Raw genomic sequence first — 15,838 nt, 5'->3', positions numbered from 1 at the left:
AATTAGTTATCTTAATCCTGAGTTTTAATGAATTAATTCTAGTATTTAATTAATCCTGAGACACCCTGAGCCTGATTTTTGTGAGGGTTGCTGGTCTGCGAGCTGTGCGCTGTAGCAAAACCACCTCACTGGCGGCAAGGTGGTGATGGAGAAGGGAAATTTGGGGAAATTTTACCCCAGCATAGTACAGCCTTCCTGGGGGGGAGGACAGAGGAGATGTTCAAAGCCCTACGTGGGGATCGTTTGCCAGCGTATTTTGGTTTAAAAGCAAATCCCACTGAAGTATTGGGGCTCACAGCCAAACTGCGTCACACTGCCACCTGCCTGAAGCAGGGGGTGATCTTTGCTACCTTGAAACCAAATACACAAAGGCAATAATCTGCAAAAAGTAGGCATACCTCAGGCACGTTGAGGAGTCAGTTTTCAGTTTTTGTGATCCTTTTTGCTGTTCACAGTCCAATTTGGCACTGACACTGTGGCTGAGCAATGTTTATCGATACTAGTTGTTCTGAATGTCCCTTTTGGCAGACGTTTTAGCCATTTCTAAATACAATGCTAGCTCTGGTTGTTTTTACAAGATGTAGCAGCCTTCCTTATCACTGAACAAAGTAACTCTCAGCACAGCTAAAGGCAGCAGGTTTCCAGGGGCTCTGAGGGACGTCTTGGCACTGGATTCTGGCAGGGGGGTGAGTGCAGAAAGCGGGCAAATCATCTTTTCAGTGTACAGATGAAAATTATAGGAGTGCTTTTGTATTATAAGTACATTGCAGTGGCAAGTTCGGTGTTTTGTCTCCTGTTGAAACAGGTGGGAAGCATCATTTTCTTCAAGTGCCAGAAGGGGTACCTGCTGCAGGGCTCAACCACCCGCACCTGCCTCCCCAACCTGACGTGGAGCGGCGTGCAGCCAGACTGCGTCCGTAAGTTTTGGGACATTTTGTGCCTTTGACCGTACAGTTATATTTTTGTTGTGCTGTATCTCACCATGCAAATGGCTGGCGCTGAAGAGCTGGTATCTTTTTGGGGAAGGCTCTGAAAAACCACGTCCTTGAAGAAAAGGGGAGCCCGCATGATCACTTCTCTGCTGACATGATTATACCAGCAGCCACTTCTGGTTTCAGATAAGATTTTTGTTTAACTTGTTCCTTCCTCAGAGATGTAGTTTGAGTTGAGGCTTTGTGCTGTGCTTCTGAAACCACATTTGAGGGCCGAGATGTGAGCTCGCACTCCAGGGACGTGGTTAACATTTAGCCAGAAGGGTTCTCCAGCAAAGCAGTGTTTCTCTTCGTCTTTAATAATGTGTTGCTCTTTGTTTTAAGCTGTCCATCATCTTTTCCCTGCTACACCAGAAGGAATTTGAGTTAATGTATTTAAGCTGTAATATCCATCATGGCCTCTGTATCATAAGTACTACAAATCTTCTCCCTCTCTCTTGTGAGACGGTTTATTGGTGAGATATTTTTCAGTTAACAAACCCTGCAGGGACGCATGCTGCGAGCAGCCCAGGCTGGTAACCCCGCTGGGTGCCTGCCTTTCAAAACTCCTACAGGTAGCATCAGGGGAGAGGGGGCAGTTGTGTTGGAAGCTGCCTTTCCCCACTGCTCGCCTTGGTGAAGGGAACGTGACCCCAGATTCACAGGCTTCCCTCTGCTGAATTGGAAGATGGCAGGGATGCGGCAGCAGCTGTGACTGTAAGTGGGATTTTGCTCCTGGTGCGAGATGTGTTGAAACAGAAGTTATTTTTGACTTACTCGTGTCAGCGAGGGCTGCTGAGCTGTTGCTGTTAGGTTCTGTGAACAGCATTCACTGTCTGCAGCACAGGAGTGTGGAGTGGATGCAGTCACTGCTCGTGTGGTGCTGAGCTGCTGGCTCCGAGCAGGGCTACGGGCTCGGAGCTGGGGTCTCGGATGTAGCTTTATGGCTGTGCGAGTTCAGGTTGGTCTCTCAGCCTTTCCGAATTTTATTTTCCACCTTCTTTAAAACGAGGATGAAGATAATACCTCATGAAGGCTGCCGAGGATTTGTTTTCATTCATGAGCGGTTTGAGAGCAACAGAACCAGGAAATTTACAGTGTGGGTGAGAGCGAGCTTCCTGGCGCTGTGATGGATTAGCTGGGTGCCGTAACTTCTCAAGGAAAGTGGTGACACGTTTACTACAAGGCCTGATAGAGCGGCACACGCACACGCTCTCTCTGGTGGCAGGCAGTTGGACAAGCTCAGCTTAGGTTTCTGTAGGCCATCTCCTGGAAGTTATTGAGCAATTATAGGAATTTATGGCTATTGCACGCTTCTGAGGACTTGCTGTGTGATCCTATGAACAGGTAGATGCAAATTATTAGTAGGACACTGGTCCTGCGAAGAAAGGTTATGTAAAAACAGATCTGGAGTGCACCCCCTGGAGTCGTTGGCTTGACTTACTGGGCCCTGATGTCCTGTGAAGGCACGTTTTGGCCTGCAGATGTTTCTGGGACACATTGCTGGGATGAAAGCTGAAAGAGAGAAGGAAGGAGGCTGTTCAGTTTCTTTTCCCAGCCTTTCTGAGTGCAGCTACAAGGGAACCCCAAGAAGCTCAAACTCCTGCTCAGCTCTAGGAGGGTGAATTGAGTTTTCTTCTCTTCCATGTGTCAGGCACAAGGTCTTTAGCATCATTTGGTTTTGACTTTTTTTTCCTTAAAAGATGAGGGATAATGGTGCCTGATTTTTTTTTTAGTTCATGGAAGCTGGAACTGCGTGAAGGATCCCCTGAGAGCTTCAGCCAGGAAGAGCAATCTGGCCAGCGAAGCACAGGAAATGGTCTCATTAATTCATCAGGCTGGGAAAAATCCAGGCATGGCATTGTCTCCCTCAGTGATCAGAGAAAGCTTTTGCTGAAAAATGCTCTTCAAAGACATTTGCGTCCCTGCTGATCTCACTGGTGACACTCTTCTGCCTTTCTGGGTGGGGAATCTCACCTCTGGTTTTGTGCTTTTCAGCTCACCACTGTAAGCAGCCAGAAACCCCCTCCCACGCCAACGTCGGGGCTCTGGATTTGCCATCCCTGGGCTACACCTTGATCTATTCCTGTCAGAACGGGTACTATCTCACTGGAGGATCTGAGCATCGAACCTGCAAAGCAGATGGCAGCTGGACGGGAAAACCACCCATTTGCCTCGGTAAAAGCTCTGAGCAGCATGATGCCAGCTTGGCTTCTCCTTACATCTCTGCAGAGGGGAGCATTGCAGCCCAAGGGAAAACAGCTCTGCTCTTGGAGCTACACTGGCTCTTTAGAGAGAGTCATGGGTTTGCGTGGCTGAGCTGGTTGCAGATACCACAGCTGCCACAGGGTCTTGCCCAGCTCCCAGGAGGGAAGCAGGGCAAAGATGGGGGGATTTCTGCCAGGTGGCTTGGACCTAGAAATATCTGCACGAGATGAACCTTGGTCTGCACCTTACCAACCTTTTATTTGCCCCAAAGCTAAAGTCTTAGGTCAGGAACATGTAGTCTTGAAATCCAGCTGCGTGGCTCTTGGGGAGCATGGTAGCTATCTCAGGGCACTTGTTTGGAGCAGGTGGCAAGGCAATTAATGATGGCAAGGACAGTAAATGAAAGCCTTGTGCTGATTCAGTCTGCAGCAGGTGGGCAGGAACCCATGCAAAGCCCCCGTAGGACGGTTGGCCCCATTATGTGTGCAAGCAACATCAGGTGAGGGCTGTCCTTTATAAGTACCGCCACGACAGAAAAAAACAGTGTCTCAACAGTGTCGGATGCACCAATATTCATTGGTTTGGGGTTTGTCCCTCTCTTCCAGCTGACATCCGCCCCAGTGGAAGGCCGGTTGGCACCGCGCGGGACCCGCCGCTCGCCAAGGTGTCAGGTACGTGATGGGGCTGGCTCTCTGTGGCAAAGGGTGAGGTCCATCCCTTCCTACCCTGCCCCCTGAGCAGCCAAAAAAACATCTAAAACAGCAGGGCTGGTGAAAAAAGCCCGCACGCCCCATCCTGTTCCTTCATGCTTGGCTGGAGAATGGAAAGGAGCCTTGAGGGAGTCGAGCACCAACATCCACTGCACTCCCCGGAGAGTCAAGCCCTCTAGGATGTTTTACATCAGAGCTTTTTTAAAACTTTGGTGGATGTTGGGATTTTTTGTGTGTGTGTGTGTGCTAGCTTTTCCTAAGAATCCGTTTTTAGGTTTTGTTTGTTTTTAAAATTTTCATGGCATTTTTTTTGTCAAAACAACAAAATTAAAGTCATCAGCTTGTTTGTTCTCCTCTCTTTGGCTTTGTACTCAGTGATGATAATACAGAGAGTGGGTGGGATTCGAGATATTTAAATACATATTTTTGAATTCGAGGAAAGAAAGAAATTCACTCTATTTTGATTTCTGAAAAATGGAAATAAGCAGCAATGCAATGCTCTTGTGTTTGTGTCCCCGTTTGCTGTGGTTTCTAGTGCCTGCTGATGTGTTCGCAAGAAATTCCCTTTGGAAAGGCTCCTATGAATACATGGGAAAGAAGCAGCCTGCGATGCTGTCTGTCACCAGCTTCGACCCTGTCACCAGTAAAGTCAATGCCACTTTAATAGACCACAGCGGCGTGGAGCTCCAGGTGTCTGGTAAGGGAGCTGACTTGGCCATTTGTAGGGATTTATACTCACAGTGTTGTCTCAGGGAAAGAGGCAGCGTGCTCAGCTACCTGAATGGTGTGTCCTATACCTGGGTTTGCTCTGACTCCAACTGAAAGGCAGCACAACCCAGTCCGTTTTCCATTCCCATAGGGCCGGAGTGGTGGATTTGTAGTGTAATACAAACAATTAAATGGCACAAGTGCCCTTGTCCCTGCCCTTGAAGGAGCGCTGTTACTGACCTGGCAATACAAGCTAAACATTAACAGCTGAGTCTCTTCCTGTGTGCAAAATGTCTTTAATATCCTGGGGGATGGGTGTGGGATTGTGGTTTTGTGGTGTGTTTCCTGGTGTATCCCACTGATGGATTTATAGGAGGAGTTGTTGTCCATTCTGAGATGATTTCTCTACTCTGACAGGTAGCAAGTGAATTACTTCGAATTGTTGTTACGATCTCATGATTCAAAGTCACTTGTGTTCCAGGCATTTACAAGAAAGAAGACGTGCACCTGCTTCTCCAGGTTTATCAGATAATGGGGCCAGTGGAGATCTTTTTAAACAAGTTCAAAAATGATAAATGGGCTCTAGATGGACACGTAAGTGCATGGACACATCGTATACAAAGTCCACATGATTCATCCATCCCAATTCTATCATAACCCCAGCTTTCCTCTCACTGCAGCTGGTGAAATAACTCCCTTAGCTGGTAGCAATATGAGGCTGTTATCCTCCAGTGCCCTGCTTGCTTGAAGGGCACATAGGGCATTCTTCCAGCATGTGAGATAATGTTACATGAGCAGTCAGCTCTTCCACACTCCCTTGTAGCTGTATTTTTTTCTTACTGCCCTCTGGTTATCTGTAAGTCTTCCAGATAGCACTAGAGGAGAAACCAACATGATTAATTCCATGTTAACGTTTTATATCTCTGTAACATCAAGTTAGAAGAGCTAATCTTTCCTTACGGAGTCAACTTCTCACCCCAATTTCTGTGTTGGGTAGCTTCCCATGCCCATAAGAGATCCACTGGAGCTTAGAAGAAGTGTGCATCTGATTGACCCATGGACAGTCGTAGCTCAAGGTCATTGCTATCCCTGTTGAATCAGCAGCATGGTCTGTAGCTTATTGCAAACAAGATTTCCTCCACCCCCCTCCCCTCGAGATGTGAGAGTCTTAACAAGTTGTTGGGCAGTTAAACTTCCTTAAAAAATGCCACTTTTTTTTCTGAGGAATTGAATTAAATTAATGCTGTGTGTGAAGTTGAAAGAGATGGGTGCTGAAAACCCAGGGAAGTGTTGCAGAAATGTGTTAATCTCTGGTCTCATGTCATTGCAGGTCTCATCGGAGTCGTCAAGTGGCACGTTTGTGTACCAGGGCTTCGTGCGTGGCAAAGGGTTCGGGCAGTTTGGTCTTCAGAGACTGGGTAACCTTCCTCTAACACTTCCTCCCTTAATTGTCAAAGGCTAGATATTGGTGGTAGTGGAGATTTTCAAGCAGGGAACAATCCTACTGCCCCTGGCAGTAATTTTCAACCCTGCTGGGCCAGATTCCTCCAGTCGTTTTTGTCCTGTCAGGTTTCATGTAGCCCTTCCCAGTGAAGGCCCAGCCTGTCTCCCCTGTGCTTCTCCCCACCATATATCATTTACAAGAGAGCTGGCAAAACCCAAACCAGCCACTGGGGTGGAGAAGTCGGGTGCCCTCATGTCTCCATAGCCAAGGGAGATGGAGGTGGTTGCATCTGAAGCAGCTGCTGGTTTTTCAGTTTTGAGGCAGAGCCATCCACGCTGCACAGGAAGGAAGGGATCGCAATTCCCTGAAAGCGTTTCCACCCTGCAAGCTGCTTCGTTCTCACCTCTGGTTCCTCCCTGCACAGTGGATGCAGCAGCTCTGCTCTAGCTGGTGTTCAAACACCTTAAACATTGGATATTCTGACAAGAGAGACTAAACCCCACTCCTCAACTTGGATAACACAAGATCTGGGGAAGACAAACAACACAACAAGAACATTTTTAACTTGTGAACTAAAATGAGGCATTTAAATAAACATGTTTCTGTTCAAAGACAGAAAGTTTGGAGGCACAAAAGAGCACCTGGGCACATTTTTTTCCCTATCTTGCCAGATGTCTGACCTAAGAGCCCAGGTCCCATTGCTGCCACAAAAAGCATCTCCATCGCACTTTCAGAAGTCACAGAGGCACTTGAGAGCTTAGACTACCCAAGGTCTAAGCCTCTAAATCTCTCTTAAAATGTGGCTTAAGCTCTTAGGCCTCTTAGCATTTTTGGAATCTAACCCTGGAGTCTTCTCACCTTTATGGAGAATTAGATGCTCATTATTGTGGCCTTTGGAAGTCTCTCTTAAAGCCTGGCTTTACGTATCCAAGCATGAGCGTTTCAGTAAGGTTAATCTGTTTACATCTATCTTTAATTGCACTCCTCAATAAATGATAATGCCTGAGCTAGGCTAGATCTCCAAACCTTTCTTCACGAAAGCCAGAAGCTTTTGATTACCTTTTACAGCAACACTTGTAACTTGTTCTGTCCTTGAAGAGGTAGCCTGTAAGTCAAGCAAACCCCATTTCCTGCAGCGGTGTTTTGAAATTTGGTTACCTTTGCTGTGTTTCAGACATCAGCATGATGGAAAATGATCCAGAATCAATAGGACACCATTTTGCATCAAACAGCAGTTCTGTGGCAGCTGCCATTCTTGTGCCTTTCATAGCCCTGATTATTGCAGGGTTCGTGCTTTATCTGTACAAACACAGGTAGGTTTCAGGAAAGATGCCAGTAAGTGAAACAAAATAATGGGGTTGACAGAAATATTTGTGAGCTTGACTTAAAAGCACTCCCCCTAGACCTGGTTTCTCATTTAGTGTAGAAAGTAAAAAAAAGTAACGGAGCAAGCATGCATGGAAGGACAAGGGTGTTAGGCGAGGAGAGTGCTGAGCGCTATTATCACCATCAATAAGATTTGTGGCAACATTAAGTAGGATAAGGCAAAGTAAATTTCATACTTCGGCTTTGCATATGTTGTAAATCACGAATTTCTCCTGATCAGTGCGTTGCTGTAGAAATGTTGTTGCACTTCAAAGCATTGTGTGGACTGGCTGCTCTACAGACGGAGCATGCTTAGGCCTATAGCAAAGCCCAGAGAGCTTCCTTTACCACAGGTCTATAATAAGATTTGTTATAGATCCCTGCTGCCTTTCCCCCAGGTGTTTACCATGTTCAAAAGCAGCTCTCTCCTTTCCACTGACTTCGCCTGTGCGGTTGTGCTGCCTACAGCAGGAGTAACTGTGACCTCTCTGGATTTTCTCTCTGGCTGTCTGTAGGAGAAGACCAAAAGTCCCATTCAATGGCTATGCAGGCCATGAAAACACCAACGTCCGAGCAACATTTGAAAACCCTATGTATGACCGAAACCTGCAGCCCACGGACATCATGGCCAACGAGACGGAGTTCACAGTCAGCACTGTGTGCACAGCTGTATAGCACTCGTCCCCATGCGGTGAGTGGGCAGAAAGGGAGCACGAGAGGGAGTACAGAGGAAGGTAAACCAAGAGGGTTAGAAGTTTTACTGCACAGAGGCAGAGGAATAACTTGCCGTTGTAAACAAAATTCTGTGATTCTATGATTCTAAAAGCATCAAGCGGCCCTCACGGGCACTTCTAGCCTGGCAAGTTCTTAGTTTGAGATAGCAAAGCTTTACAGGCTCTCATTTCTGCTCATAAGAACCAACTGTTTCCTTCTCTCTCGCCCTTCCTTTCCCATTGTCCAGACTCCTCCGGGTTGGTATCTAGCGGATGATTGTGTTTCACCTCACTAGCCTCCATCCATTCCCTCCCATCTCCCTCCTCCCAACCGTGTTGAGGCTGTGGAGAAGCTGCTACACCTTGTTGGACTTTGTGTTAACTCCCGAGAGACTGCTGGGTTGTCCTCTGTCATCCTCGTCCTCCTTCTGCATCCTGCCGTGGATAACGGAGCCAACCAAAGGTCTGCTCCAGCACAGCTCCTCTCTCCCGTGCTCCCGGTGGGTTTCAGCCCGATGTCAAAGCCTGGGGAAGTGGAGGACCTGGGAAGTGAGGCGGTGGGATCGATACGCTGCAGGGAGGAGCGGGATGTGTGGGGTCCCCTCCACTTTTGGGGGGAGCTTGGACAGGAAGGACAAACGCAGGTCGCACTGCACGAGGTGCTGCTTGGGGTTCATGGAAAATACCGGTACGGGAGAAGGTGAATACTTGATTTGTCTTTATCTGGTTGTATGGGTTGTTTGTTGGTTTGTCTAAGCAGATGTTTTCAAATGGGACCTTTTCAAACTTTTCTTCCCTGTATTTAATTTTCCTTTGTACGTTCTTGTTGGGTTTCTTCTGCCCCCGTCTTCGTCATTGACACTGTCTCTTTGAACCTGAGGCTGCTTTCAGGGCTGATAAGAAAACTTCCCTCCACCTCTTTCCTTCTCCTGGTGACTGCCAATTTTAGCCATTGCCAAACACCCTAATAAGAAAACTGCTGACAGACACGAAGGGACAAAAACCTCTTTAAAAATAACTATAACAAATAACGGTGCCCCCACGCACACCAGTAGCATTCAGAAGCCTTTGCCCTTTCCATATTGATCCTCCAAATGGCAATGCAATAAGAGTTTTAATTTCTATCCAAAGCTCTTCCCTTTATTTCCCAGGAGCAGAAAGGTTGGCTTGGCTTTCGTGAGAACAGATAAGGCAGCTTGACATTTTTCCTCCCTTATAAACGAACGATGCTTTTGTGATGACACTTTCCTCCTCTAATAAAGAGGAGCGCTGCTCTTGTTGATTTAGGGGTTTAGTCTGTTTGGTTTGAGTCACAGTTTCTTACACCAGACAAGAGTCAACGAAGGCAACAGTGCCATTTTACCAAACTATGTCAAGCACCTCTCTGAAATACAGTTGACTTAGAGCAGTAAGTCAATGAAGCATCTTTTTCTTACAGAAAACTTGATGGGAGAATAATGAAAACAAAAGGGGTGGTGTTTACATCCATGCTTGCATTTAAACACTGGCTCTCCCCTACCTAACGTCAGCTGAGGTTTTGTCTAATGAACACCACAGGGTAGTTTTTTTCTGTTTTGTTTATTTGTTTACTGTGTGCGTGCGTGTGTGTGTGCGTGTATATGTATAAATATATATTATTTTTTTTACTTCTGTCTCTTATTCAGCACTCTTACAGTAAGCAGCGTTCTACAGCCTATTTGCTCACCAGCCAGCCTGCCAAAAAATGCCGCCTTTGCTCCCCAAAGCATTGCAGAGGCACTCTGATTTATTCCTCAGAGGTGGGTGGAAGCTCATGTGTGAGCCAGAGCCCTGATGCAACGCGGAGGAAAGTCAGGCACTGCCGCACAGAGGTGGGTGCACACGTAGCTCAGGGCCAGTGCTGGACCTTGACAGAGCGAGTCCTGCAGCAAGCCACGCTGCCAGCTCGTGCCAAATATGCAGGCGGAGGCAGTTGCAGCCCTCCATGGCTGTGGGACTATGTTCCTTCACGTAGCCAGGACGGGCTAGCAGGGCACCTGCCCCTCCCGGAGCATCTCCAGCTTGCAGGACACGGACCTCAGGGCAAGCTGAAGGGGAGGTAAGAAGAGGGGACCCCAAGTAGGCTGAGGCCAGGGCACATCTCCCCTGCAGTTTGTCTGCTTCAGTTGAGCTGCTGTGGTGAAGTCAGGAGCTGCCTCTCGCACACTGATGTAACCGAGATCAGGATATTCCCCAGGTTCCTGCTTCTGTGTGCAGAGAGAGAGCTGGTTCCTGACTTCACACCTGCTCTTCTGGCCCGTATTTGACTTCAAAGGCCCCTTCTACTCTAATTTTGTTATACTTTGTTCTACTCTAATGTTATACATGCCCTTGGCCAAACCTACAGCCTATTCTTCCCTGCCTTTGCCAAATCCCCATATCACAGCAAAGAGACCAGGCTCCCTTGCATGGCAAATGATAAAATCGCAGATCCTGAAACCAAACAAATTCTGAAGGCAGCACCCTTTTGTAGTCCCCTGTGCTCTGGTGCCATTGATGGCAACATCCTGACTCCTCTCTCAGTACCCACAATTCCAGCACCTTGCAGCATCCCCCAGCAGCAGCAGCAGAGCTCAGACCTCACCGGGCTCCTGCCGCTGAGCTGCAGAAAATCCTCTCCCAGCTGCCAGCAGAGCCCAGCCCCTGCCACGCACCAAGCAGCTCAGGCAGAGGGGAGCGATGTACGCACACAACAGGTCCCACATTTGCTTTTCAGACCTTTCCAAATCCCACTCAATCAAAGTAATAGCAAAGAGAAGCTTGTGTCAAGGTGTGTAAAACGAGCCCGAGGTATTTTAACAGCAAGGTAGGGAGAATGGGAGCTGTACTTAAACGAGACTTGCTGCTTTCAGCCTATTATCTACCATTTTCTACTGTTGCCCAAGCAACAAAGGCAGTGGCGGGGGTCTTGTCCCATTTTTTTGCAAGCTGGCTGGGACCTGATACGTGACATTCTTCATTCTTGCGCCCAGAGGACTTGCATTATGTTTAAAAAAGAAAAGAAAAAAAAAAAAAAGAAAAAAAAAGAAAGAAAAATTAAAGAAAAAAAAAATCCCTCTTTTGTACAGAGATATATTTTTATGAAGCAAAAGTTTGTACAGTAAAGACACAATGTAAATGTTTTTTCATTATTGTAGTAAACAGTAGTGGAAGATCAGCTTTTTTTTGTAAATGTAATAAAATGTATAAATATGGTTTACATAAAAGTGTAAATATGTAATCTATACATACACTTGGCTTGTCTGCAATATATACAATTTAATTTATCTGTCTCTGTATATGAGGCTTTTCATTGTGTCCAGGCATACTTTACTGAATTTGAAAGCTATTTTAAATTTTTGAATTAAAATAAAATATAAATTTTTGCATTGCTTTTCTTACATTCCTCTGGTGCCTTTTTCATGAGCTGCCGAAGTTTTCTTCTAGGGTCCTCTGGATGCTGACCTGCACGCACACACGTGCCCATGCATGAGGACAGCAGGGATGCACCCATGGCCCCAGGGCTGGAGGCTGGGGGAAGCTCCTGACCTTTATGTCCTGGCCTCGTGCCACAGCCACTCAGAAGCACGTCCCGGCTCTCAGCAACGCACAGCAGCAGCAAAAAGCAGAGGACTCAGGCCAGACCTTGCCCCTTTCCCCATCAGCACCGCGGCACGCCTCTCCCTGCCCTGGGCAGACAGCCCCAATCTGGACACGGTCTGCGCGGCGCAGCCAGCATAAGGCTTATCTGCAAGGAGCTGAACCAAACCGACATCTGTCTGCCAGCCCTTTTGGTGCCCTCCTCTCTTCTCACTTGCTCTGCACTAATGAGATGTGATGTTTTTCCAGCTGTGGTCTCATCCTCCCCTCCCTTGCCCCCCAGCAGGGAGCTGATGCTCGGTCTGCCGGGAGGGCTCGGGGAGCTCATGGGTCCTCCACCACAGCAGATCAGCAGAGCCCCTTTGAAAACAGGTACTTAAGATCCTCGAGGAAACAAACAAAACCCTTGAAACTGTGATTTATATCTCGACTTTACTACTGAAGGCGGGAGCACAGCTCCCCAAAGTGAGACTAACTGCTGTTAATGTCTCTTGATCCAGGCCTGGTGCTGAATTCGCATTGCTTCAAGTTGGAAATTAATTTGGCAGAGAATTTTCTAGTTGGAAAGGGACATTGAATATGTTGTTACGTGTCTGCTGTTGTGCTTTCTGAGTGTGTCTGAAGTTGATGAATTTTTCAGTGATAAATAGGCACGTTTTCATTTCTGGTTTCCCCAGTAGAGTTTGTCAACATGTTTTTGCTCTGACCCATATTCAGCCTGATCTCAGGGGTTCTTGCTCCAGTGGTTTGCTTTTCCTGATGGAGCATTGGAGGGCAACCTTGGGGTGCAAACCCTCAGGCCCCTGTCCCTTTCCAGTCCCTTGTCCCTTTCTTCTGGTCGAGACTCCAAATGAAGTATTTTGGAGCTTAGAAACTAAACGGGGCAGAACTTTAATCCCTTTGAGCCCTAGAGAAAGGTAGAGCCAGACAACAAATTAATCATTTAATTGCAGCAGTGAGCAGCCTGGAAGAAAGATCTCCGTGCCCCTACCAAAATGGTGGAGTCCAGCAGTCCCCGGGACCACGTTAAAGAACTGCTCCTTGAGTTACAGCACCACGAACATGAGACATCCCTGCTTTTCCTCTCCATCCACGCAGGTGGTGGTTCCTCCCCAGCCGCTGCTGTAGGGCCAGGTCGCAGCCTCAGCGTGGTGCAGGAAATAACGACTTGTCACTGCCCCATCCCAGAGCTCGGGGTTAATCCCTGGCTGTGTGCAGAATTGATTATTTTGCCTTTCCAGCAGGTTTTTATCAGGCCTATTCAGCGCTGCAGGCAGGAAGAAACAGGGCTGTGAGCAGAGCCCTGCTGGGTGGTGGGACAGCGGGGTCTGTGGAGCCCCCGGCTTCTGCAGGCTGCCTGTCAGCTCCGGTGGGTCTGCTCCAGGATGCCCCAATTTGCTTTAATTAGGTTGTGTTCTCTGCTGAACGCCTCCTCCCTCCCCCTCGCCGGTGACTGACTGCAATTAGCTTGTGTCTCAGTGCTGATTGACAAAATTTGTTTTATAAAAAGGGTGTTCCACGCTCTTTGATGTCCTGCTGCCTGCTCCTGCTCTGCCCACGCCGGCTTCGCTGATGCGAGTTTGCTGCTCTCTGTGGCTTTCCCGTTGCCTTTTATTTGTCTGATTTCTAAGCCAGATGCTTCGTCTTTCTTGTTTCATTCTCTTCTCAGCTGGCCTCGGCTGGTTTACCTGAAATGAGGTTGGCAGGAAGGCAGCGAGAGGTTTCAGCAGGCAGCACGCTGGGCCGCGTGTTGACCAGCGCCAGAGCTGGGCACAGCCTGGCCATGGCCCAGTGAACCTCAGACATTTTTTTACTTTGAATTCTGGGGCGACAGCACTGTTCCTGTTTGATTTAGGAGGAAACGGACGGAGGAAGGATTGTCAGCACCTTTGGGAGGTCTCTGGTCACTCTTTTGGTTCACGAGGGTGCCATTTTGGCTGGGGTCCTGCAGCCAGGCCATGTCACGGGGCTAGGCCACCTGGCCCCTGCTGCAGGCCCAGCTGGGGACTTTGTGCTCTTAAGATAGATATTGTAGTGCTTCAGTTTTATGCTATTGCCCACTTTTGGCACTGTAATCTTCTGCAAAGGGATTTAGTGTCCTTAAAGTACATCCCCTGAGGCACCGGCAGGCTCTGTCAGTGTATGAACAAGGGCTGTGGGCTGCCCTGGGTTCCACAGCACTGAGCATGGTGTGAAGATGTGGTAGAGATGGTTTTGGGAGCAGGGTTTGCAAGTCCAAACCCAACTCGTGTAGACGGAAACAGAAGCTGGAGAGGAGAAAACCTGCCCCATTGGGTCAGCCAGTGCTGTGTCTCCAGGTCTGAGGATGCTGCCATGATGTTCAGCTGTGCTGAATCAGCCAAACACAAAGGAAGCAACAGAAAGAGAACAGGTGAGGAAAAACAAATCACAAAACGGGAGAGGCCTGTGGAGCTCACCTGTCTCTCAGGGCTCCCCAAACCTCCACAGAGTCCCCTTAGAAATCAATAAATAACATTAAGCTGTGCTGGCACATCTGACCCCTTCCAGCAGGTTCTAATTTAGCCAGCAGAATAAGCATTTACAGAGCTAATTAACAGCAATTTATATCAGCATTTTGTAAATGACTGATTAACTCGTGGGGGTGCCCCATACATACAGTCCACCCACGGCTGCAGTTCCCTTTGCTTTTCAACAGAATTTAGGCTGGCGAAAGGAAACACCCCGCTAATTGCTTGAATTAGATGAAGCAGCCACCCTGCCTCGTCTAGTCCAGCTGGGCCCCACTCAGGGAGCTCAGGATGTTTTTTGTTTTAACCCCACATGCTGCTGGCTCCCAGATTGCACAGACCCTGCTCGGTGGGACTTTGCCAAGCCAGTGCTGCCTGACCCCGTTGTGCTTAAAGCCACGCAGTGTCTGGGGTCTGTGTTTTGGGGTGCAGACGTGATGCAATTGCACGTGAGGATGAGGAGGGCAGGTGGCTCTGGGCAGGGTAAGTTCTTCCTCCTCACACCCCGTCTGCACCAGGGGGATGTGGTGGGGAGGAAGGAGGCAGCAGCAGCGGCCGTGCAGCTGTCCAAGCGAATTACGGCCATGCAGCGGCTGCGCCGGTTCCGCTCTACAGCACTCGACAGAGCACCTGGAAATTCATTCGTCACTGGAGGAGAAACGAAGAAACCAAGTGAGGTGAGTAATGAAATGCTGGAATAATTAGCCACAGAGGGAGGGGAGCGGAGCACAGCTCCGTGTGCCAGCTGCCAGGGCTGCAGCCACCCAGGAGGCGTTCGCTGGGAGCGGGGACGTGTGTGCAGGGGTTGTGCTGGGCCCGGGGCTCTGCCTGTTGCCTCATCCTGCAGTTTCTCAGATGGGAAGGATAAAATGTCATGACCACACACCTGGGAGTGAAAGGGAAATCCCTGATTTACCTGATACACCCCTTACATCAATTAGCTGGGTAGTTTTGGGGTCCAAAGTGGGACCCTGCAGCTGAGGTTTCTCCCTGTGCAAAGCCCTCACTCTGACCCTGTACACAGCTCATGGATGCTTGGGCTCCAGGCCTGATCTGTCCTTGTAGGACCAGGAGAGAGGAAAAAGGTTGTGTGGGTAGTAGCTGCCTAATGGCCACTTATGCATGAAAGAAACTGCAGCCCTGATGTTGCCTAATTACTCAGTTAACATCAGTTTAGATTGTTCCAGTTTTTCTCATCAATTTTTAAATTCCATTATGAGGCTCCCACTTTGTACATTGCTCTTTGCAGCCTTGCTCGCCCTGTCTCCAACAAACGAGAAACTTAAACCTATTCCGTAAAAAGTAAAACCGACAAACAGCAGGAAAAAGGTGATGTCAGAAACACGTGGGTGCAGCTGGGCCATCTTGTGCATTTTGGGCACGCTGGAGGATGGAGGAGGTGACTTCAATGGACTGTGTGGGCACCCAGGCCAGGTGAAAGCAGTGCTGAGTGTCACAACCCCAGCAAAAAGTGCTTGAGCACCACTGTGCTGGGTCAGTGGAGCTGGTGCTTTGCTGCTGCCACCTCTCCCAGGGCAGCTGCAGCTCGCCGTGCCCAGCCTGGGCTCAGCCCTGCCCAAAAAGCACCCGTGGCCTCTCCATCAGGCATTGGGAGAGCTAAGTGGTAATTCAC

At 48.5% G+C, this 15,838-nt stretch overlaps 1 protein-coding gene across 1 annotated transcript in view; it reads left to right on the top strand.

Moving 5' to 3' along the window:
* CSMD2 (CUB and Sushi multiple domains 2) overlaps positions 1-11,521 on the top strand; it is a 286,785-nt gene extending 275,264 nt beyond the window's left edge. Inside the window, exons 63-71 of the mRNA XM_082777291.1 lie at positions 806-917; positions 2,970-3,149; positions 3,785-3,850; positions 4,425-4,586; positions 5,079-5,191; positions 5,928-6,015; positions 7,216-7,354; positions 7,922-8,097; positions 8,368-11,521. Coding sequence (XP_082633417.1) covers positions 806-917; positions 2,970-3,149; positions 3,785-3,850; positions 4,425-4,586; positions 5,079-5,191; positions 5,928-6,015; positions 7,216-7,354; positions 7,922-8,081 — 1,020 coding nt within the window. The 3' untranslated portion in view covers positions 8,082-8,097; positions 8,368-11,521. The remainder of the gene's footprint in view (positions 1-805; positions 918-2,969; positions 3,150-3,784; positions 3,851-4,424; positions 4,587-5,078; positions 5,192-5,927; positions 6,016-7,215; positions 7,355-7,921; positions 8,098-8,367) is intronic.
* Positions 11,522-15,838: the final 4,317 nt, after the last annotated feature.

Source organism: Aythya marila (genome assembly GCF_965140915.1).
Source record: "Aythya marila genome assembly, chromosome: 22".
In the NCBI taxonomy this organism is placed as follows: domain Eukaryota; kingdom Metazoa; phylum Chordata; class Aves; order Anseriformes; family Anatidae; genus Aythya; species Aythya marila.
The sequence above is the reverse complement of the archived record's forward strand: the minus strand, read 5'-3'. Positions and strand labels throughout refer to the sequence as shown.